Below are 23,720 nucleotides of genomic sequence, written 5' to 3' on the forward strand. Positions count from 1 at the left end.
GGCACGCCTCATCGCCTGCGTTGCGTCGGCGCGTTAAACCCTACCATCAATCAATCAAAATTCCGTTGGAAGTAGCGCTTGTCCTTGTCTACTGTGTCCCTGTTTTTTTTTTTTCCTGCGCTTAAGATGAACGTTATGGAGTACCAACTAGCCCGAACGCAAGCCCTCCTTCTTCAAGTTCAATGCGTGTATTGTCTTATCTATAACTGTTCCTATTCCGCGAGTTTCTGAGTTTCAAGTAAACGTTTTGACACAATAGAAGCCCGGTTTCAAACACGCACCTGTGTCCAGAGATCTTGTCAGAGCTTTTAGGTCGACCAACATGTCTGTGGGGAGATGCATTAGTCTTTTTTGGGTGGACGCCATCGGTCCGACTAAGAAATGTTACGCTTTAATAAAAGGGCACATCGCAAACGATCGAGTTTTGACTACATTGTAAAGTAAAATTTTGAAAGCGGAGCGGTCAAAAGGTGAGTTCCCGTCCGTTCCTGGCTTCGCTGAAAACTCGGTGCAGCAAAGCGGGAAGGACGAAAATGCTGGGCCAAGATGTGTGAGGGAAAGTGGCGAGGAGGCAAGGAGCCGACGAGCACGTGTGGGGAGTGCGCGCCTAAAGAAGAAAAAAACGCTTCCCGTGGTCGTAATCGAACCAGGTCCCTCGCGTTATGAAACCGGCATCTATCTGATCGCGCTATATTACAGCCTTCGGAGCGCACAGCATTTCCTTTGAGGTCGTATAGCTTGGGCGTTGGACTTGGACTTTCGCTGAGTTGAAGGGGACTTTAACTCGTGAATTTGGTGGTTCGGATTTTTTTACTTTCAGAGGGTAGACTTTGAATTGACTCAGTTTGCATGGAGAAAGCTTCGCTTTTCACCATCTTTCTCTTAAAGGGGCACTGACACAAAAATTTCGCATCTTGGTTTTTTTGTTGCGATAAGTAGCTAGTGACCTACTTATCACCTGTAGAAACCTCATTTGCTTCCGCGTGCCACGGTTGTTTAATTAGAGGCATTTTCAATGCGGAAGTCGCAGTTTAGGTTTCGGCGGGTGCCGCGAAACGATGGATGTTGTGTGAACAAAGCTGACCACGTGACCGTCGAAGGGATATCACAGAGCAGAGCTGCCGTCGCACTGTCGAATCCGCATCACCTGCAGTTTCTGCGAATGTGCACGTACTGATCTCGTGAGCCGCTTAATTAAAAAGCGACCGTGGACGTGACGCAGGCGCGGTGAGTGCAAATGCTACCGCGGCTAAAGAACGACGCGTGACGCTCGAGACAGTGGGTGGCAAGACGCGCGCTGGAAGCAGCCGGCCGGTCTGCCTACAGGTCCGCCTACAGATGTGTTCGGCTTAGCACTGCGGCGGATATTCGATTGCCGCTCTCGTAAGCGGTGCAGATGATAATTTGTAATTCAACCCGCCATCGCATTATTCACTCCTTTCTCATATAAGCTGCCATGGTTGGGACTTGGGTACAATATCGTGCAGCGGTAACGCGCTATCACTCGAGCTACCTGCGCCGGCCTGGACCACTTCGCGGCCGTGGCCGCCGCCTGCAGAGCGACCGTGCGGCTCGCTCAGTGGGCTTTTCGTGTCTCCGGGGCGTTTTCGCATCCAATATAAATAAAAAGTAAAAAACGCAGAGTGCCTGGAATCGCTGTAGACCTTTGGTTGCGGCCAGCTGCCCGATGAGCCTACGAAATCACGGCGCCGTCGCCGCCAACGATCGGGTCGTTCGTTCTCGAGAGCTGAGAGAGAGAGAGAGAGAGAGAGAGAGAGAGAGAGAGAGAGAGAGAGAGAGAGAGAGAGAGAGAGAAAACTTTATTATTTGCAGTAGGTTTAAGGGGTCGGGGTGGCCGCAGGCTCCAGCCTGGTGGCGACTAGCGTAGCCCTGTCCACGAGGCAGAGTTCTGTCCCTAGGTCAGAGCTACCCAGCGCCCCTCCCACTGCTCGTCGGAGGAAATTAGAGGGAACGGGTCTTTAGCGCATCCCCACATGGAGTGGGGTGGAGCGTGTGCCACAGGCAGGACAATTGGGGGAAGGGTAAAGGGAGGGGTGGATGTGGTGAAGTACCGCTCGGCAAGGGAGAGTGTGAGTCTGGAGGAGTCGCCATGTGCGTTCCTGCGCGTGGATGAGCTGGGAATGGGCAGGGGGGTATTTGCGGCGGGCGAGGCGGTAATGACTGACAATGTCGGGGTAAGTAGTTAGTCTGCCCCTGGCAGATCTTGCCCCATGGTAGGGAACGAGGCTGGGGCCCGCTCGGATTGTAAGTCCTCGAGCGACGACGTGGGCTGCCTCATTTCCTCCGAGGCCGGCATGTGCCGGGGTCCAAATTAGTTCTACCGGGGAGGTTGGGGAATTTCGAGCCAGAATTTTGAGGGCGAGTGGCGAAATAAGGCCACGAGCGAAATTTCGAACGGCCGTTTGAGAATCTGAGATTATAATTGCGGGAGTCGGCCTGTGGGACAGCGCTAGCGCTATTGCCGCCTCCTCCGTCTCTCCGGGATGAGGGGTGTTCACCGTGAGGGAGTTAATAGGAGGGGTGTCGGGCCGGTTGATCACGGTTATCGCATATGCGTCATGGTGGCGGTATTCAGCAGCGTCCACGTAGGGGATATCCCACGTAGGGGATATCTTGCCGGATTGGAAGACGCCTCTCGAGTGCTCGCGCCCTCTGTGTTCTTCAGCCCACGTTATATGTTGGATGCATATTGCGGGGTAGTGGCCGAACTATGAGTTGAACGTGGGTGGTATGCGGAATGGAGACCTTCCGGTCTAAGCCTGACGGGATATTAAGGCCAACTCTGTCAAGAATGTGCAATCCTGTAGGGGTAGTCGCTAGACGGGCTGTTTGAGCAGAAAGGTGCGCTTCTACTAGCTCTTCTGCCGTGTTGTGCACCCCTAGATGTTCGAATCTGGCAGTGGATGTGTGCAGGGGCAGTTGAAGTGCCGCTTTGTAAGCTTTTTAAATGAGGCAATTGATTTTTTTAAGTTCAGTAGGGCTGACGTGGAGGTACGGCAGAGAGTACGTGATCCTGCTCACGACGAAGGCTTGGATCAAGCGTATCCTCTCATTTTCTCGTAAGCCCTGACGCCTAGTCGCTATACATCTTATCAGTGCGATAGTCTGTGTGACGTGCTTGCTAAGCTGCGTGAGGAATTGTGTGTTTGCCCTATTTTGTTGTATGAGCAGTCCGAGTATCTTTAGAGTGTGTACCTCTGGGATCGGGTGATTATCAATGGAAGCGTAAAGCTACATCCGAAGACCCCCATGCGCCACCCTCTAGCGTGGAAGAACAGGCCGAACAGCAATTAGCAAACATCGAAATGAATTGCCAGAAAGAGCAAAAATCGAGAGCTGAAGCTCCGCCCTCCGATTGGAGCGGCGAGCCGGGCGAGTCGGCGAAAAACGCCGGCAGCGCGGAAACGGCAAACACAAGCTCGTGACGTGTTTGGATGTTGTTCACTTACAAAATATCTACGGAGTGTCGATTGCGCGTGGTCCTCTGCTGGCTGCTCGGTTGCATTTCGCACACTTTAAAATTGATTTTAATTATGTTCTAGGCTGTATTCGCCGCTGATATTTTGCAGATGATGTATGTGTGTTCACACCAATCTATCTCCGAAGTTATCTCGCCTTCAAAATTTTGTGTCAGTGCCCCTTTAATTAGAAAAGGGGCTTCATGATCAGCAATAGCAGCAGCCTTACTATAACAAAAGGACATAGTAGGGATGGGGGGGGGGGGAAGCTACTGAAAGACAAAGTAAAAAGGCACGCAGAAAAAACCAAGTTGGAGCTAGTTGACAAGCAATATAAAGCTAAAAATAGCCAAGGTTAAGCGATAGAGAATGTCAAATTAAAAGCTATCTACGTTAAAGCTAAAGAAGAGCCCTGTTAAAGCTATAGAAAAGCCTAATAAACCTATATTAAAGTCCACTTCAACCTATTCAAATGTAAAGATAAAGCTATAGAAAAATCCAAGTTAGAGCCAGTGAAGAACATCAGCCCCGCCGTTTCCTCAGCATTAGCATCTCAAGTGCGAAGTAGGCAGAATTTTTTTTTGTTTCACTACAGCTTGCACGGCATTTTCCTCGGTACCTGTTCAGCACGAAAACTGAACTAATCATACAGAAGCTCCTACGCTTTCAAGCGGTGGATGAGATATTTGTTCCAATGTGAATTCAGAGACGATCGTCAAAGTGGCCGACTGTCGGACGCGGTCCCGGGAGAAGTTTTTTCGCAGAGCACGTTAATGCTGCAGGCGCTAACATCTCTTCCGTCGATTGTGGCTTACGCAAGCATGCGGTGTTATCTCGCTCCTACGTTTGTATTTAGTTTTCAGAATGCCTTACCTACCCATTTTCTGCCGAATTACGGGGTCATTCGAACTCTTTTTTTTGTGTGTGCAAATATCCGGTACTGCGCACTCGGTTACACTTTTCCCACCCGCCTACTCAACAAAGGCGTTGTATAACCTCGCAACAGACCAAACCATACTGACAACACAGATTGTGGATGGCCATGAAGATAAGGAATCCCTCATCGCGTAACAGGGATCCGCTCGGCGTCAGTAAAGCGAACAAAGCAGGATTATCTCTCGCGAACGCGTTATATAGCCTTGTATGGCTATTAAAAAAAGCCCCCCAACCGGTATACCGTTCATTGCTTAGCACTGTACAGTATACCAAGGCCAATGCCCTCACAATAGGTCCCTTATCTGGACCCTATTTTTTGCGATAAGACCATCTAAGCATTTCCTTCATTTCTGTGCCGGTTCTCCCGTACGCCCACTCCGAGAGGAACGCGCGAGAGAGGTGTCATGCGTTGGATACTTCCCAAGGTCTTCCATTGCGATAATGAATTGATAAGGAAGCAAACCATAACCGCATATTTTCATATCGCAATTTTCAAAGGTCAGGGTACGCGCCCCGTGACCGCTTCCAGCTGCCTCCCACAGTCTACGGTATTTAAGGCCATGGGATTGCGTGATGCCGTCAGCTGTGCACACGTTCGACGGGACCACCAAACTAACGCGTATTTTCCAAGAGAAATAACCTGCAAGTGACAGCACCCGACATGATTCGCTACGTTGTTGCCCTCCTGGTCTTCGGCTTTGTCTCTGGGCAACGTCACAACTTCACATACAAGGACTGTGGTAAGCAGCTACTTTGTATGTTTCAAATTACAATTTCTCTGCCCAGAATGACAATTGCGTCAAGTCAGCGCACATCATTAGCAAAGTTTTAGCGTCACCTTTACTCCTTTCTACAATACGGAGTGCAGGCATTCATGCAGAGCTTTTACAGCATTTGAATGCAACGTATGACCTGCCAAGGTGCAAATTAAATGGAAAGAGCACAGAGGCCTGCACATAGTATCTGTAGATTTATAGAGTGTTAAAACGGGGATGCACTCTTTACGTCTGTTGATCATCTCTCCAAGAATGGAAAGACTATTGGAAAAGACTAACATTAGCGTTAAATTATTGTACCCCACCAATGAGCAGCTGCTAGAACAGTGATTTCCAGGACTGGCACACGCAGATGACGCAGTGTTAACAGCGCATAATGCGGAAGGCTTATAGACAATTGCTGACATACATATGGTAAAGAAGACACATATCTGTGCCCAAATTTTAGCCCTCTGAAACCAGAGATTATGGCATTTTAAGATGGAGCTAATAACACGACACACGCGATTCATCCGAAAGCCATGCCATTTGTAAAGCAATGAAAATTCTTACAGATGTAACTCAACGAAGTACAGTGCTACCACAGTTTCCATGGGGAACAACCGAAGACAATAAACTCATTCATAATGAAACACAGAGGTGCAATAAGGTGCAAACATAGAGGTGCAATAAGTACGAGGTGCACGAGGAATTAGCGCGGAATAATTCTGCCGGCGCTAAAATTTTCGAATGCCCTATTATGCTTAAAATTGCAGGCCATCCCGGTTCAGAGCACAGTCAGCCGATTAATTAGCTCTGGGCGCTCACAGTATGACCTAGAACGAGGCAATAGACGATGACAATTTAACGGGGCGTTTATTGATGTTAGGGAAGTACAGTTAAAGTAAAACAGGTTTTGATGGAAGGTTTAAAAACTAGGGTCATGCGGAATCGGCGATGCGAGTACAAGAGTACACGGGTAGGTTGTCACGTGTACCTTAGAATATGGATACTTAATGGCGGATGAGGATGAAATAGCTTTTACAACAGGGCAAGCTTGGCGTCAAAGCAGAGCTGTGTTCGTCTCACTAAGCTAAACTCGACGAGCGACTCATTAGTGACTGAGAACCATTTACCCTGTGTATATATACGGCGCTCGTCAGCAGAAGACCAAATCAAACGCAAAGTAAAGTATACAAGTGCTTTATTTGTGGAGTCCTCTTCAGTCTTCGTATGCTTCATCGTCCGCCGCCGCAAAGTGTTCTTTCAGTACTCCTTCGCCGTTGAAGGCCTGTACTACTTTTTGTTTTTGTTGGGGATCAACTGCTGGTCGTTCCTGTAGATGCATCCAATCATCAGGGATCATAAGTGCCGCCGGATTCTTACTAAGCTTGGCCTAGACGGCCTTACGATCACTATTTATTTATTTATTTATTTATTTATTTATTTATTTATTTATTTATTTATTTATTTATTTATTTATTTATTTATTGTAACTGCGCACCAACAGCGCTGGGCCTTCTCGGGTGATGTGTAGATGAGAACTGCATAAGCGTAAATGAGAACAGCACGGTGTACATGAAAAATGTAAGGTATACAAACAGACAACACACAAGAAATAGTGGTAAGTAAAATCTTTGTGATATGTGTAAAGATGTACAAAAAGGTATGTGAACCAAGAAAACAAACAGATTTCTGAACAAGCGCTAGGAGGTCGCGTGCAGAGTAAATATTTGTTAACGTAGACAAGCATGCGCAAGGTGGTTCAGTTGGTGTAAGACGCACAAGAACAGAGGCAAAAGTGCAGATGCGACCAGTCAAAAGTGCCGATGCCTGAAGTCAAAAAATCATATTTCTCATATTAATCATATTACGGTAGACTAGCAGTGACGATCGACGAACCTGACGCTGAAAATTCTCCATGACGCCGTAGGAGAAGTCGTTTTGTCGGGCGACGCTGTTCACTTTATTAAACGCACACGTGCACGCACCCGTTCGGGGTCTTCGGCTCGTCGTCGCCGACTCCACTTTTTCCTCACAGCACCGCGCGATTCCTGGTAAGCCATCCCTTTTCGGGAGTCCGGATCTTCTTTGGTCGTCCCATCCCCTGTGTGCCTGTGTGCGAGGCACAATGTTGGAGGGAGTTCTGCCCCCCGCCAAATGTCACAAGAAAGAGGTGTTTCCTTGTTGAAGGAACTTTCTTAAAAGCGAAGCTGCACGGAGAAGGAGCAGAATGAAGAAGAAGTCCGCCCAGCTAAGCAGGCAGAGCCGCTCTCATTTTAAACAGAGAGATCCGCTTGTGCGGCGGTACCAACAAGCGATGTCTCGGCATTATTAATGTGGTATGTGACGTCAGGAGCAGGCGACAGGTGGCGCACACATTTCCGTTTATTTAGGATGCAACCAATTCTCGCTTTTGATCATGTGCTAGTTCTTCATTCAAATGCTTAAGTTTGTAATCTACAGTTTTGTGAAGCGGGCGCCTTAGCCCTCTTCACTCCCGATTCCTGGTCAAGACCCCATGTGGGTGCATGCCTGGTTACAAGGAACTTCACGAGACAAAAACTCACGTGCGCTCGACATTTCCTTTTTATTTCTTTATGAACATTGACGCCGCAACCAAGATCTTGAATACCTCAGCTGTTAGTAGCTAGGTGACAGAAAATTCATAAGTGGAGGTGTAAACGGACTATCAGGGACCATCCAAAAAACACGAAACTTAGGTGCCTGAAAACTTGGGAACAAAGACGTCAATAAGGTGAATATAGCAGCGAAATGAGAAAACAAAAACTTCACAGTGATACAGAACGAAGTGCTTTGCTTTTCGTTGCCCGAGTTGTATACTTAACGACAAGGTCTTATATGAGCAAATACTCACAAATTGACGTCGCTTGAGCATGCTGAGAGACAGATACCGAAACAAGAACATTCAGCGCGAATAGGAAGAAATGTCCACCTTTATGAAGCATTGGGTTTTGAAAATTATTTGAAGCATTAATATTTCGAGCGAAGAACCCGAGGCGGCGTGCGGGTATTTTTGTAAAAAAAGCAGTGAATAAATGAGCGGTTTGGGAGTACCCGCACCCTTAATTTTGATGCATCATCGAAGGAGAACGTATGAGTCTTCGCTCAAAAATGAACAAAACTCCAGTACGTAAATAACCTCCGCAGGCGCGATGTCATTTTCCAATTATCATGAGCCAAAGCTTTTAGACAGCCTCATCATTAAACGTTGATGATGTCTTTGTTGACGACAGTTTTTTCTTGGTTCTGGGCAGCCATGACGTATTTCAACGGTCGGCAACGAACAGGCGGGCATGCAACTTCAGCGGGGGGCATCAATAGAGATCTTATGCACCGCCGCTGTATTCCGAATGTGCACAAAATATCGCAGTTTATTGTACTTAGAAGGAAGGCTGAAATTACATTTCAAGAATGTAGAATATCAGTGAATTTTGAAATTCGACGCAGCGTCATGTTTCCTGCAGAGTGTGCTAAAAGCGCACACGCGCTTAATACTTTAATTTTTACAGTGTTTAAATTAATCTTGATGTCGTTGTACCCATAACTGCGTTCATCCACTTTTCTTTGAGAAAAATTGCATTAAATAAGGCATAAATTCTTCCAAACGTAGGACACCCTCTGCGTAAAACAAAGGAAAGGAGGAAAATGTTTTGCAGGGCTTAGTATAAACCAACAAATGAAAATCGGTAAAAGTGAAAATTATGCTAATGTGGTGCGCTACATGAGAAACAATGCTGATAAGTTAGTTATCCAGTTGAAATCACCATCCGTGACAGTTTTTTACAGGGAAAGGAAAAATTGGCTCCAATCCACGCTGTGAAGGTGGTTGGAAAACAACCCTGTAAACGACACCCACAACAATTGCCCATGCGACGTCACTTGAATTCACACACGTGGCTCTGCAGAGAGGGAAATCAGAAATTCTGCCACCCGTTACCGGGAATTCGCGGAGGCGGCGTCCCGAACGCAGCAGCGTAGGCCACGCCTGGGCTGGCTAGAGCGGCGGACGCCACCACTCTAGCCCGGCCATGCGTCAGCACACACAAAAAAAAAAAAGACGGAGAGGAGCGTCTTTCGAATGGTAAGGAGGACTCTCCTGCCGTCACGTTCACCTGTCACGTGATACGGATCAGCAGCTCACGCACTAGGCTTGTTGCGTTGCTGCCGACGTGTTGACGTAGAGCAGTATAAGCACACTTGTCCCCTAAATACCCGGATTCGGTTCCCGTATCGATGTGGTTCTGGACCATGAGTGTTGCAGTGAGCCCTTCTTGGGTTCCACAAGTGATGGAAGAACCAGCGGTGGAATATTTCGATGAGTGTCGGTTATTAGTCAAACAATTTGCATGTGCAGCTTAGGTCGCCCAAGCACGTATTATAAGCCTGCCTCTAATGTGTCTGGCTTTTCCGCCAGCTGGAGTTTTGCGCAAAAAGTCGACTTTAAAACGCTTCCTGCGCGGTGAAAAGCTGCATAGCACGTGCCTCGCACGTGCTATGCAGCAAAGCCACTTTTAAAGCGAAACTTTTTTATGGCTTACTGAAAAAAAAAAAAAAAAAACGCTTCCTGCGGTCGTAATCGAACCTGGGTCCCTCGAGTTATGAGGCCGACGTCTATCCGACTGCGCCATTCCGACACGGTCAAAGCAGCTTGGATTTTTCCCTTTGACTTTGACTCAGGTTGTGTGCGAGAAACCTTCGCGTTTTTTTTTATTTATTTATTTACGGAATACTGTCAATCCCCAAAGGGGATTATTACAGGGGTGAGCAACATGTCACAACTTATCAACGTCCGATGTAATAAAAAATTCTACACAAAAAGAGCACATAATGTAAACAACAAACATAGCAGTAGTATATTATTACATAATACATACAACAACGCCAATGTACGTCAACTATCAGGGAAACTCAAGATAAGACAAACAAGACAAAAACAACACGCGGTGTCTACAGACAGCATCAAGATGGATTTAAAACACACAGAAAAAGTGGAGGAAAATGCTTCCCCCGGGACAAACGGAACCGGATGGATTGCATGGCGAAAAGAATATAATTACTTACAATGATATCTCATTCTAGGCTAATACAGCACGTTCAATTAGTTCCATAAATTTTTCTAGTTTTCGCTGGTGTGTTACGAATGCATTCAGTGTATTCCATTCGCGAATTGCGCGCGGGAAGGAAAAATAGCGAAAAGTAATATTAATAAATGCATATTCAAAAAGTTCCCATGCATTCCTTTTTCTAGTCGGTCGGGTATCACGAAATTTCAAGTAATAGGGTTTACGCGCAACGATCTGTGCAGTAGTTGCTATAAAAATTTGAACCAAAAAAGCTTTGCGCGACTTTCGAAAGGTAGCTAGACCAACACGCTGTAGCAGAGCGGTAGGCCAGACAGTGCGTCGGCATCTATTAAAGATAAAGCGGACGGCTTTGCGCTGTACCCTTTCCAATATTGCGATATTACTCGCAGCGTGGGGGAACCACACAATATTGGCGTATTCTAAAACTGGGCGGGCAAAAGTGACGTATTGGAGAAGCTTCGCTTCATGTGTAGAATATTACAAGGCCCGTTTAATAAAGAATAGTTTGTTCATTGCTTTATTTGACACTTTACGCACGTGCTCTGTTCAGCTGAGGTCAGACAATGTTATGAGGCGTAAGTATTTATAACGGTTGACACTTCGAAGCGGCACATTGTTAAAATGGTATAGAAAATCTAGCTTAGATGCTTCATTCGTAGCGGTCATATATACGGTTTTGTCAATGTTTATTGCCTTTTTCCAATCAGCGCACCACAAAGCTATTTTATTTAATGTACGGACTACAGTGACGGGGCCCCGTCACTTTAAAATCTGCACTACAGTGACGGGGCCCCCTAAAGTTCCGTCCAGAGGAAACACAACTCGCGTTGAGAGCAGTCCCTCTTGATTTTTACCCAACCGGCAAAACCGCTACCGCTCACTGACTAGCCAGAATCACTGATAATTATTAATCTGTGTTAATACTTACAGATGGTCGGACTAACTCTAGCTCTATCCGAACGGATCTCCAAGCCGCCACCCGACGCCCGCTTCACAATATTTCAGCGAGAGCAGTCGGTCTTGATTTTTACCTAACCGGCCAAACCGCTTCCGCTCACTGACTAGCCAGAGTCACTGTTAATTATTAATCACTGGTAATAATTACAGGAGATCGGGCGTAACCGGCGATGGCTACGTCGGCCTTGGCTCCAGTGAGCGGGAGCGGTTCGACCGCTTGAGTAAAAAACCAAGACCGACTGCTCTCACCGCGTGAATTGTTTTGCTGTTACAAAACGCTAACCACGCGGCCACACACACACACACACACACACAAACACACACAAAAAAATAAAAATAAAAAAACACAACACGAGGATCGAACCACGGACTACAACGCTCGAAGTCAGCGGCTGAACGCCACTACACCACATCCCAGAACGGGAATCGGCGGGTAATCGGCTGGTTTTGATTTTGTTATATTGAGGGGGCCCCGTCACTGTAGTGCAGATTTTAAAGTGACGGGGCCTCGTCACTGTAGTGCAGATTTTAAAGCGACGGGCCCCGTCACTGTAGTGCAGATTTTAAAGCGACGGGCCCCGTCACTGTAGTCAGTACCTTTATTTAAAGCATTATTTAATTTCACCTGGTCGTCGCGGTGTCGTGCTTCATTATAGAGAATGCAATCATCAGCAAACAGCCTAAGTTTCACGTCAGCATAGCTACTTATGCCATTTATGAAGATTAGGAACAAAACTGGAGGTAATACGGACCCCTGAGGAACGCCTGAGAGCACTGGAGCAAGGTCAGAAGAGTACTGACTGAACGAATTGTAAGCGGTCTATTAAGTAATTGTTAGTCCATTGGTAAACTGCGCCATCACCTAATATGTATTTAAGCTTAAGGAGTAGTTTAGTGTGCGAGACACGGTCGATTGCCTTCGAAAAATCGAGGAAAATGACATCGGCTTGAATGCGAAGTTTATGCCGAACGCCAGGTCATGCAGTGTTTTGACAAGTTGTGTAACAGTAGATAGTCGTGATGTAAAGCCATGCTGATTCATGCGCACAATGTTGTTCGACTCAATAAAACCTATTAAAAATTTCAATATGATATGTTCAAGAATTTTTCTACAACTTGTGATAGAAATAGGCCGGTAATTAGAAGGAGACGCAGCGTTACCTAATTTGAGTACGGGAGTAATTCTAGCAATTTTCCACTCAGCAGGAAGGCAGCAGTTTTCAGATTTGGAATATATGAGATAAAGATATTTGCTGACTAGTTCTGCGTACCGTTTTAAAAAGCTCTTGGGAATTACTTCTGGACCGCTAACCACCGCTAACCACATTTCTCTCCATAAGGGGCTTTGGTTTTCTTTCCTCAATAGTCCTTACTCATATTTGCGTTACAGAAAAGGTTTGCCAACAAGAGAAGAATGGAGAGGAAAGGGGGAGTGAATAGCTTTGGGGAGGGATTCGTGAAACCCCTGAATTACCCTGGCAGGTACCCTTGGTTCCCGTACCCTCGTTTGAGAACCGTCGCCATACTAATTCAGAAGGTTTTTTGTTTAATCTTTACAGCGGCAGCCCGTTTCTGTACAAAACAACGATTGTTACCACTCCTTTTTTTCACAGCTCGTCACTTGTGTCAAGCAAACCTCTCGCCATGAAGAAACACCTCCGCTTATCAACACACGATACATATCCACGTTAGGTACGGGAAGCAGAGAAACAGGGATATGAGTGCTTGCTCGTTGGCATTTTCTGTCGGTACGTTCGTATTAACACTGAATACAATGGATGACGTTCCCAGGAAAGGTCAGCCGTGATTTTGTGGATGTCTTTATAGCCTTTCTCCAAGTGCAGCATGTAACCGATCGCATGCAAACATACCCAATAAAACTAATAGTGTATGCCGGAAAAAGCTCAGAATTTTTGCAGTTAAATTATTATTTCCTCGTTGAGTAAAGTCGCACAAGGTCGTTTATTGTATTTGTGGTGACTTGTTTAGCGCGACGGGTTGGGAAGCGAACATTGCTCTGGAATTTTCTATCTGCAGGTAGCAAGGCTACTATTTTGAGCGCGCAACTCGAGCCGTGCGACTCTGACCCTTGCGTCATCAAGCGTGGATCGGACATCAAGGTCTACCTCACTGTATTGTCGGGTAAGTGCGCCATGGCTGAAAAATTTCAGAATTTCAGAAACATTTCAGAATTTAACGAAATCGTAGTGCTTTTATCTTAGAGACCTGGCACTTTCCGACTTAAATTTCGTTTTTGAATTGAGCTATGCGTAGACTAGCGGGAATCGTGCAGACAGTAGGACTGACCATCTGTGTAATGGGGGAAACTGAAGTTTGAGTGATGTAATTTCAAACACTTCGGCTTAAAAAATATGCCGAAAAACTGTTTGCATATGAAAGGAACACACATTAGTGTCACACATACCCGTTTGTACGAGCGCAGACGCACACAGGCACACATATAAGCACTTTACCCACCACGGTGGCTCATCGACGAAGGCGATGCACAAGGTCGAGGGTTCGATTCCAGGTCGCACAGCCAGGTATTCTGGCATAGGCAAGAAAGAAAAAATAGACCCCCGGAGCAAGTCATTCAAGTAGATGGCATAAGTAGATGGCATAAATCTTTTTTCTTTCGTCTTTTTTCTTTCGTTCGGGAAACCAAAAGAATCTGGTGAACCGAGCGAAAAAGGCGGCCACCGGCAGAGGATTCCCGGACTGAGGAGACCTACCGCCTCGGACCGGCAAGGGCCTAGTCCTAGCTAGTCTTTTCATTAAAAAATGTTTGTTCGCTCTCTCGCTCTCCTCTGCGCAGCGTTAAGCTCCCTGCTTTTGGGAAGGTAGTAGCACCCATAAAAAGAGAACTTGAAATACACGAACTCATTACGAAGCCCATAAGATATTCTTGCGGTAGTGCACAGCACGGAAATACTCGCGCTGTAATTTACGACCACGTATTTCGCGGTTTTCTCCTGGGCTTTAAACTATTTGCAAATAATCGAGGCAGTGCACCTTAATAAGTCAGAGGAGTGAAGCTTCGTTCACAGTCCAGTTATAGTAACCGAACGTGGTATCGGCCCGGGACGATTCAAGCTTAGTAACGGAGTCCGAAAACGAATTCGTTGAACAACTGCTTACTCGAACCGACTGCGTTACGTCAGGTAGAAGTCATTATTAACTGCCATTCCGCCCTGGATACTGACAAAATGTCCTTTCTGTGCATGCCTTTTGATGTCTAATGCAGACCAAGACAGTAAAACAGCTGTACTGGACGCCAAGATGAAGGTGTTGGGCTGGTATATTCCCATTCCGGGTTTAAAGTCGGACCTGTGCTCGTACGTGCTGAAGTGCCCAATCACTAAGGGCGAAACCTTCACCGGTGTCCTGGACCTCAGCGTTCCATCCATCTTGCCATTTGTAAGTCAGGGGTCACGCACCTTGAATGTGTATCCATGTGCCCCTAGGGAAGTGACCCGTTTGAGCCACCCCGCTGGCGTCTGCTTCTGCTGCCTGAATACTTGTCAATGTCCAGTGCAGGTCCTGTGTACTCTCTTTGTTGTCCCATCTCTACCGCGCTATTTTAACATGTGTCACTGCTGCGCGAAGTTCAGCTAAGTAGCTAAGACGCACTTACTCGGTGTGAGCCCCGGCTCATACTTTGAAGACACTATAGTGAGAGCGGACATGCATGCGCAAACGGCGAAGAGAACGGCAAATGGAAACCATCTCCATGAAAGCGATAATCAGTGCTCCACAACCCTCCCCTTCACACACACTGTATTTCATTTCCTTGCTGCAACAGCATCCGCTGCTTAATGAATTACGAAACTGTGCTTGAGGGGGAGAGCGAGGTGTGGATAAATCAATGTAACCTGATAGCTTCCATAGTATCGTAACATAAAAGTTCTATGTTGTCGGGAGGAAGAAGATGAACTGGGTAGCCTGTCCACTGCTTTCGCCGCTCAGTGAGTTTACATTTCTTTGTGCCATTGCAAAGCTTTCCGCACATCATGTTGTGCAGTATGGCATTATGAAAGTCTACGGACGACGGCGACCCGGAATAGGTTCGTCAAGAAAGCCATTCCCGGTGCCAATAAGTGGTCCCTGCTGCGAAGCGGGGTGCTGCCATCACTGGTGCCTCACGACTCCAAGATGGAACATTCTGCCATGTCAACAATGCAAGGGAAGAATCGTACATCGTTTCTGCCACCAGAAGACAATGTCTTACTCGACGAACATGAACCACCAGCCGTAAAAAAGCCAGCCATCGAGGTGCTATAACACCACACCACAAGAGATGTAAATGCAGCTGAAGAAAAAATCAGGCTGCATTTAGATATCAGTCAGATATAAGAAGTCTAGGCCTGCTGGCATCCCAGATGTGATTAAACCAGCGCAACCAGTTTGTTCCTTTTGGAGGCTCAATCCCAATTTCTTGCATCGGCAGTCGTCTCGACTGCCCAGGAAACCAGGAAAACGTTCTTACGCATCGCTTCAACAATGATGGTGATCTTGTCATCCCCGTAACGTCACTAAACGCTGTCAATCGTCTTCTTGCTGTGACGGAGCTTCTTGACATGGCGGTTCAAGGTCGTCTACCATGTTTTAGATTCATGACATCCCTCTTGAGTACATGGACAATAACTCGTTTCCTACCTGCGAAATCAAGGTGTGACGTCTGCCAAAAGACAAGTCCCTTATGATCCAGGCGAAAACGGTGTAGTGGAGGAGCGTCACTGCCAAGCAGTGCTTTTGGAGTCCCCAAGCGGCTCTGCGTTATCAAAGCGAATTTCCTTTGGCTTCTGCAGTTATCCCCTAGAGGAATACTTTGGAACGGCAACCCAGTGCATCAAATGTCAAAGGAAAGGTCCTGCTGCAAAGCAGCGCAATGAGCGAGCCAGCGTAATGCGAAATATGCGCAGGCCCGCACCCCTACAAAGACTTCACCTCTCACGCACCTTCTCGATGTGCGAATTGTGATGGACCATATCCTGGAACCTTCGGTACCTGCCCAAAGAAAAAATCCGCAACCCTTGCACGCGCAGTTGACCGACTTCAAGGAAGAGCTCCCAAGCAACGCGAGCCGCCCCCGAATCCAGTACCAGTTTGTGCAACGCCTATCCATCTTCAGTGTTCGCTTTCATAGCACACCAACGCTAAAATGAAAAGTCCTATGCATCTACTGTTCGAGAAAGCCCCAAGAATCCCCAGCCTGAAGAGCAACAACCAACGACACAAGCTTCCACTAACACTGTGCTACCCATTGCGACTCTGTGCGCAACCGAATGACAAGGGGAGACCTACGTTCCTAAAACGCTAATCGACTACGGCAAAGTAATATTTCACATGTTATTAGCCGCGCTCAAGACCCTTATCTCCGCCATATCATTGTTCCGATTCAGTGCGCCGCTATTCCTTTCACGCATGCTGCAAGCTTCATGCAGTGTTCTTCTGCTTTGTGGCAGAGCCTACCACTACGTGGGCCTCACGCGTGTGCGTATCGCTGTCGGTGACTCAAACCGTTACAGCGACAGCCAATGGATCTGCAAGTTGAGATCTTATCCGACGAGGCGGACCCCACATTTGAGATCTCGCCACCCCCCTCTCTCAGGCTCAACGAGTTCCGCTGCTTCCGGCCCCTCACGAACTCGAAAAGAGTGTTGTGTGTGGATGTACTATTTGCGTGTCTTGTGCACTTTAGCACGGAGAAAGGCGCGCAGCAGTTACGGGTATATGCATAAAACCGCCCTCCGGGTAGATAGTTTGCATTCATTTATGGAGCAGCGAATCTATTCTGTCATTCCGCTCGATTTTTGTACTGTAACCTCGCCCGGAAGGGTATTGTTCCTGTGCGGCTTCGGCTCTTCTTTCGCTATGCAGTAAACCAGTCAAGCTTGCCTACGGCTTCTTGTCGTCATCGCCAAGACAGCAACTTTGGCTGGCCCCTCCTCGACACGCTACCACACATGACGGAGGTAACACCATCCTCAAACAGCTTGCCTGAAGCTGCTGCTATCGTGGCTCTGGAACCGCTCTTAACATCTTGCTTCCTTCGTAGTGCACCATTCATGATCGGGAGACAATGACGGCAGCACCATCGCCAACACTGTCCTTGAACAGTCACCTAAAAAGATGCACCATTTTCCAGTGGAACGCTCGTGGTCTGCTATCTGGGCTAGTTGATCTACTTTACATTCTTTAAACTTGTCGATTCTCATTCATTGGATTTCAAAGTCACAAGTGGATGAAAATTTCCGCTTGAGTGGTAACTATTTCCTCCACTCACAAAGAGTAAACGTTACAAGCCGGCTTCTTGGCGGGTTCCGTACTGACATTGCGGCAGTTGAAATTCCAGTATTACCCCCACGAAACAAACGAGTACGTTTGCGCAACTACAATTATTGGTTCTCAGAATTTCATATTCATTTCAGCTTACTTACAACCCGACGCCAAGATCGATGGGTCCAGGCTGGAAGATCTGATCACGGCGACTGCCAAGACGCTCATTATCTGTGGGGACTTGAATGCTCATAATGAAATTTGGGGCAGTTCCAACACAAGCCCACGTAGAGCAAAACTCGCAAACTTCCTAAGACACGGCATTGAGCCGCTAAATGATAGCAGCATTGCCTTCATGAAATCCCTCAACACAACCAGCTGTATTGATCTATCATTCGTCACAGCTAGTATGTCTGGAAAATTCCCCTCGTGCACGGATCTAGAGACAAGAGGAAGTGACCATAACCCGATTTCGATCTTAACTTGTGACTCTCCCTCACAGACTTACGAAGAACAGGTCGCGTGCACAGACTGGAGGGCCTTCACGGAAGCTACATTCATCTGGATTACGGCTGCGACTCGAGATGATGAAATCATCCCAACGATACTCCACTGTTTTCGGAAATCCACAAGCTTAAGAACAAAGCGCTGGAATCAACCCAATAATGACGCTGACGTCGAGTGCCAGAGATTGTGTGCCATTTGTCGGCGTGAAGAGCGAAAAACTCTCCGTACAAAATCTATAGAAGATTTACGAACTTCTGGAAGGGCACAGATGCACGTAATTCGTCACCTAAACAAGCTTCAGCGAAAACGGTAGAGGAGCAAGACTTACCCAGGCTAAACCACGCTTTCGCTTTGCATATCCAGGGTTAGCCGAGCTAACCATCAGTCTTTATTTTTCAGTCTAATATATATGCTGGACCTTGGCATTCGACTTACGCTGCCCATATGATAGCAATGATCGGTTGATTCCATGCCCTATGGGGAAGCAGGCTGGCGGGTATATTTAAAAGTGTGATATCGGCAGGTGGAGAAAGGAGACATGTGGTAGCGCGTGCAACTTATCATAAAAATTAAACACTCAAGGCCCCAGCCGCGCCGATAGAGTAGTCAAAGAGGTAACTGATCCTAGATCGATGAAAGCCTTCAGCTTAGTGTACCAGCGCAGCATGTTTCACTATAGACACCGGCGAGTTATATTCTACGACCACGAAAAAATGAGAGAGGGGGAGTGTGTGTGTGTGTGTGTGTGTGTGTGAGAGAGAGAGAGAGAGAAGGGGGGGTGCCATCCTGTTTTGTTGACTTATTGTTATTTACGGTAAAGTGCTACATAGATGGGACAATAAAAAATTACGCCCACCTCCCCTCGCGGGAACCCTGGTGTGATGCGACGCTGAGGGGGGGTTCAAGCGCAAGCGGAGAGCAACCGTCGACCGAAAGGCCGCCGGAGAGCGGCACACCGGTTATATGCGCAGCGCGCCCGAAGGAGAGGAGACCGCGGAAGAGTACTGCACATGCGCCGGCGCCAGTGCGTCGGCCGCGGCTATTACGCAACACAATCCAACAGAATCCACTTTAATCCTATCCAATCCAAATCCAATCCAATCCAATCTAAGCCAAGCCAAGCCAAGCCAATCCAAGCCAATCCATTCGAATCCAATCCAATGCCCCTCGCGAGAGAGGGGCATCGGGGAGGAGAGGGGGGAGCGGCGGAGAGCGCAGCTCGCGCGGCAAGGAGAATGGGGAGGGGCGGACGCCGACAACAACGCCGACGACGCTGCATGGACAAGGCGAGTGAATGAGATGCAGTCGCATCTAAAAGCAAAACGTGCAGTAGATTCAAGGTGCTCACAAGGTGGGCCTTCGGATCGATGACGCCGAGAACGACAAGGTCGCTGCTCGAACTATGCTCGAATCAGTGTAGGGGGGGATGGGCCCGAACCTTTAGGTAGGACTCAACGAATAAAAATCCTGCACTCGCAGGTTTTCTATTTTTCTACTGATTGGGTCCTCCCTTACGGTTCTCAGCCTACAGACGCTGTAGTGGTGATAAGAATTGCAGAAGTGCTCCTCCTCCGGACGGCTTTGTATCACCATCGAAACAAGAAAAAAAGGCGGAAAAAAAGACCGGGAAATTTCTTGCGCCGCTAAGAATTTCAAGGATAAAGAAAACCAAAGGCTAAGAAAAATCGCCCCCCAAAGGAATGGCCCCAACCCAAGAACACATGAATTTGCATGGTGCTACCGCGAAGTTTCAAAACGACGGCCTCTCGTTTTCCAGAATTGATCACCAGGTGAATAATGAGCCGTATGTACTTTCTCTGTATCTAACATTTTTGTTAACAAGCCTAGAGTGAAACTGAGGGAGGTGGCAGAGCTAGGCCGCCCGGCCCCATCGTCTTCCGCAGGTTTGCAAGTATTCGCCGAGAGGCTTACCATCCTTGTGAGTTGTTGTTGTAAACCTTTTAATAACAAAACTGACAGCATTAGGCCACCGAGACTTAGGTCGTTGGTAGGCAGGGGATTGAGGTTTGGAATTCTTTAGCACCGTGTACCGTGAAGCGAGTAGGGTTCTTCTGAAGAACATATCCGCATCGTCATAAGCCATCGAAATCAGTTTTTGCGTTCGAATAAGATTAGTTTCTAATTGCTGCTTGTATTTTACCCAGCTTTCTTTTTTTCATTTCTGTTCTTCTTTACTTCAGACAAAAAGCTCAGTCAAGTTCCAGATACGAGGAGACAAGGGCGTCAGCGTGTGTGCCGAGACAGTATTTGTGATCGCCTAAACATCATGACGCCTGCTCGTGGCGAAGTCCAGGGACATGTTCCTCGAGAGAAGAATGGTCCACGAAATTGTTCGTCCTTCGGAACGATGTGAACAGCGCCGGGTTATGTGCAAATAAAAGTTCTGGCGAAATATGCGTGGTCATATTGCACCGCACGTCACTGCTGTGCCCGATTACATCGTCTCATGCTACGCTGTTGCACCGGGTTTGAGAATAGTGTCTGCCAGATACATTACATCGCAAAGGAAGATGCCACAGCGTTGCTGTGGCAAAGACAAAGAACGTTTGCTTATTTTAGGTTCTATAAAAATACCCCTGGTAGAAGGCAAAAAATACATAAGTGCAGTTCTGACATGACACCAATTCGGGAGTTCTCTTGGCAACGACTTTCAGAAGTACAGTGAGCAAGCGGACAATCCGCTCGTAAGCTGTTGAACCTGTCAAAGGCAGCCAACAGTCATGCAAGGTGTCTTCTTGAAGAGCAAAGGTTACTTCTGGTTTCACGTGCTAGTCGAAGGCTTACTCCCGGCGGCCGAGTAAGGGCCCACTTAGTGGGCTGCAAGTCCCTTTGAGAGTTTGAATCGACTTCGTATCGAATGGGTCAACTCTGAGTGTCAGAGTTACTCAAAAAACTATTTTTTTTTTTTGTATTCAAGAATTCTAACAATTTTCGAAGGCATCGTAAACAGCAAAATGAAGGTTTTATAGGTGTAACTTATTTCTCAAAAAATCACTAGAAAGCAGCCCGGCAGCGACTGCTGCGCAATGCAATCATCCTCCTCAATTATTTCTGAATCAGTACTGAAATATCATTTTTCCTTGCCAGTGTTCGCCAGACGTGACGTACGGGGATAGACAGCTACGCCTGTGAAATGCGCCATTAAGAAGGTAACTAAAAGGCCAGCGATAAACGTTACCAGGTGTTTTGAAAACCATAACAATTTTCTGCCTATTTAGTATTGTTACAAAATATGCTCTCTTTGGTGGGAAGACGACGACACCGAAGTGAAGACGATCAGCCACCGCACGAGGAGTGTGGCTCGTGACATCTTCATCGATCGACTAACGCTAAACACTCGATGGTGGCCAATAAACTGGTGCTTTTCTAACCACGTCTGCATTCTGGTCTTCAACAATTTGGTGCCGGGACCAGGAGGGAGGAATACACCGTTGAAGACCCCTACCAATGGAGCAAACCCATTGAGGAGGATGCACCGGCCAAGAACGACGCATCGCATCATCTCCCACCAGATCGGCATCTCTGCGTACCGAGCCCCATCATGGACCGTCTGAAACGAAAACATGGTGTGCTCCGCACCTCGACTATAAATATCATCAGCGAGATGAAAGCCATGAGGGAGGTGACCCCACTACCGATTGGTGAGCTGGCCGAACAGCTAAATGTGCTTTACGAGAAAAGAGGCTGCCTCAACCGAAACAGACAAAGAGAGAGAGCACCTTTTCCCCGATGAAGAACTACACGATGAACTGACAAGTGTACAAGATTACAGGGATTCTATAGCACGCATGGCCTTCCGCTCTGAAAGACATCCTCGAGCAGCTTACCGTTTAGCGACGACCGATGTGGTACAGGCTGTAACTTCCCCGCATGAACGCGTTCAAGCTAAATCGCCCAAACTTGAGATACAACCTTTTCACGGGGAATTCATTCAGTGGCCTGCATTTTGGGACCATTTCGAACCGACGATACCGGTACATAAAAACCCATCGCCAGTTAATGGTGACAAACTCAAGTATCTGGGTAGTTATTTGACAGGGAAAGGGGAAGGTGTAATCATCGGGTTACCAACAACTAACGAGAGCTGCCCCATAGCCATCGAACTGCTGCAGTAGCGTTATGAAGGCAAAACCCTGATAATCAACGAACACATGAGCAGATTTCTAAACCTCCCGAAAATGACCTCCTGCGACAACTTGAACGATCTTCAGAGGCTCTATGAACGCGTACACACGCATGTTAGATCATTTAAGAGCCTCGTAGTACACATTGCGTCCAACGATGTCACGTTGAAGACTGCGCTATTGCAGAAGTTGTCCTATAAGCTCGTGCTCAAGTTTAACCACTTAACGTTAACAACGCCACGAGGACAGGGAAGAGAACGGCCGGACGAAGTATAGACGTTACTTTAACTGTTGAACCTGGAAGTGCGAAGTCGGGAGATCACTTCCATAATGACTGGTTCAGACATGCGTACAGCAACATAACCACACAGGAACCAAGTCAAGAACAACATACAAGGTACTTCTTCCACGCTAGCGGTCAAGATGTCCTGCCATATATGTCTTCTGTGTGACTCCAACGACGACCTCACAGATGACTGCCGGGCTCAACTTCCATTAGACGAAAGAAAAGACAAATTGCCAAAACAAGGATGCTGCTCGCTGCGCCCGAGCCTTCCACCGCGCCAAGGATTGCAAGAATGCAAGGCGACTGTCGTGTCGGAATTGCAATCAATGCCATATCACGTCCTTGTGCGATCCAAATTGGAAACTACCAACACCACAAAAACTGGTGGCTGTGTCCACATCGACGGCTGAATGAGACGTGCCCCAGAAAACGGTTTCTGGGTGGACAGCACCTGGAGACGGCAAATTTACCTCGCAAAGCATAGAATCAGAAGTAGTGACAAGCTGGCATGTAACAACTGAAGAGCCATGAAAAAGGCCTCTTTGGAGGTGGATCAACCACGAGCAACAGACAAGGGAGAGCCATCCTATGAAAGACCACGGGTCTTAAAAGTACTCTCCGAAACTTTTCCAAAAGCCGAAACGAAAGAAACCGCCGAATTTTCATGTTCCACTTCAGCGCCTAAAGCTTCATTGGTGGAGACACTTGGCGCGCAATGGAAGTATGGAGAGCATCTCCTGGGGAGACCATGGAAATTAGGGCGGGGGAACAAATACCTGCATGCGTTGCGCCCTGCGCACATCACACTAAGCAAGTATCCAGTTCTTCTCGTCCTCGGATGCACCATTCAATCACCAAGCCCGTCCCAGATTCAAGGTATTAGTCATCTGAAGCCAACTAGATCCACAATATTGCGCCGTCTTGGAACCTGTTACAAAATGTGATCTGGTAGGTGGGACGACGACGCCGAAGCGAAGACGATCCGCCACCGCACGAGGAGTGAGGCTCGGGAGAGAGAGAGAGAGAAAAGACTTTATTCAAAGCGTCCGGCATGGGAGGGAGCAAATCCGGCCACGCAGGGCGCGGTGCTCCCCCGTCTTACACTACGTCTACAGTCCTATAGGCGTGTGTCGGGCCTAGATCCCGAGGCTACCGTGCCCCGGCCCCGCTCGGACTACTCGGGCTCCCTCTAGGGGTTCCCTTTCGCCTCTGCAGGGCCAGAGCTGCCTCGAGCTGCTGGAGCCGAAGGACCAGAGATGGGCCGTGAG

The 23,720-nt window shown here is 47.6% G+C and overlaps 1 protein-coding gene across 1 annotated transcript; it reads left to right on the plus strand.

Annotated features, from left to right (window-relative positions):
* Nucleotides 1-4,981: 4,981 nt before the first annotated feature.
* LOC144144552 (mite group 2 allergen-like Ixo r 2) lies at nucleotides 4,982-20,436 on the plus strand. The gene is made up of 4 exons (XM_077676062.1): nucleotides 4,982-5,155; nucleotides 13,273-13,377; nucleotides 14,480-14,652; nucleotides 20,223-20,436. Exons 1-4 carry the CDS (start codon nucleotides 5,077-5,079, stop codon nucleotides 20,301-20,303), a joined length of 438 nt encoding a protein of 145 aa, XP_077532188.1. The 5' UTR covers nucleotides 4,982-5,076; the 3' UTR covers nucleotides 20,304-20,436.
* Nucleotides 20,437-23,720: the final 3,284 nt, after the last annotated feature.

The sequence above is a fragment of the Haemaphysalis longicornis genome, unplaced genomic scaffold (genome assembly GCF_048455015.1).
Source record: "Haemaphysalis longicornis isolate Haplotype H1 unplaced genomic scaffold, Haemaphysalis longicornis Haplotype H1 scaffold_7, whole genome shotgun sequence".
Taxonomy (NCBI): Eukaryota; Metazoa; Arthropoda; class Arachnida; order Ixodida; family Ixodidae; genus Haemaphysalis; species Haemaphysalis longicornis.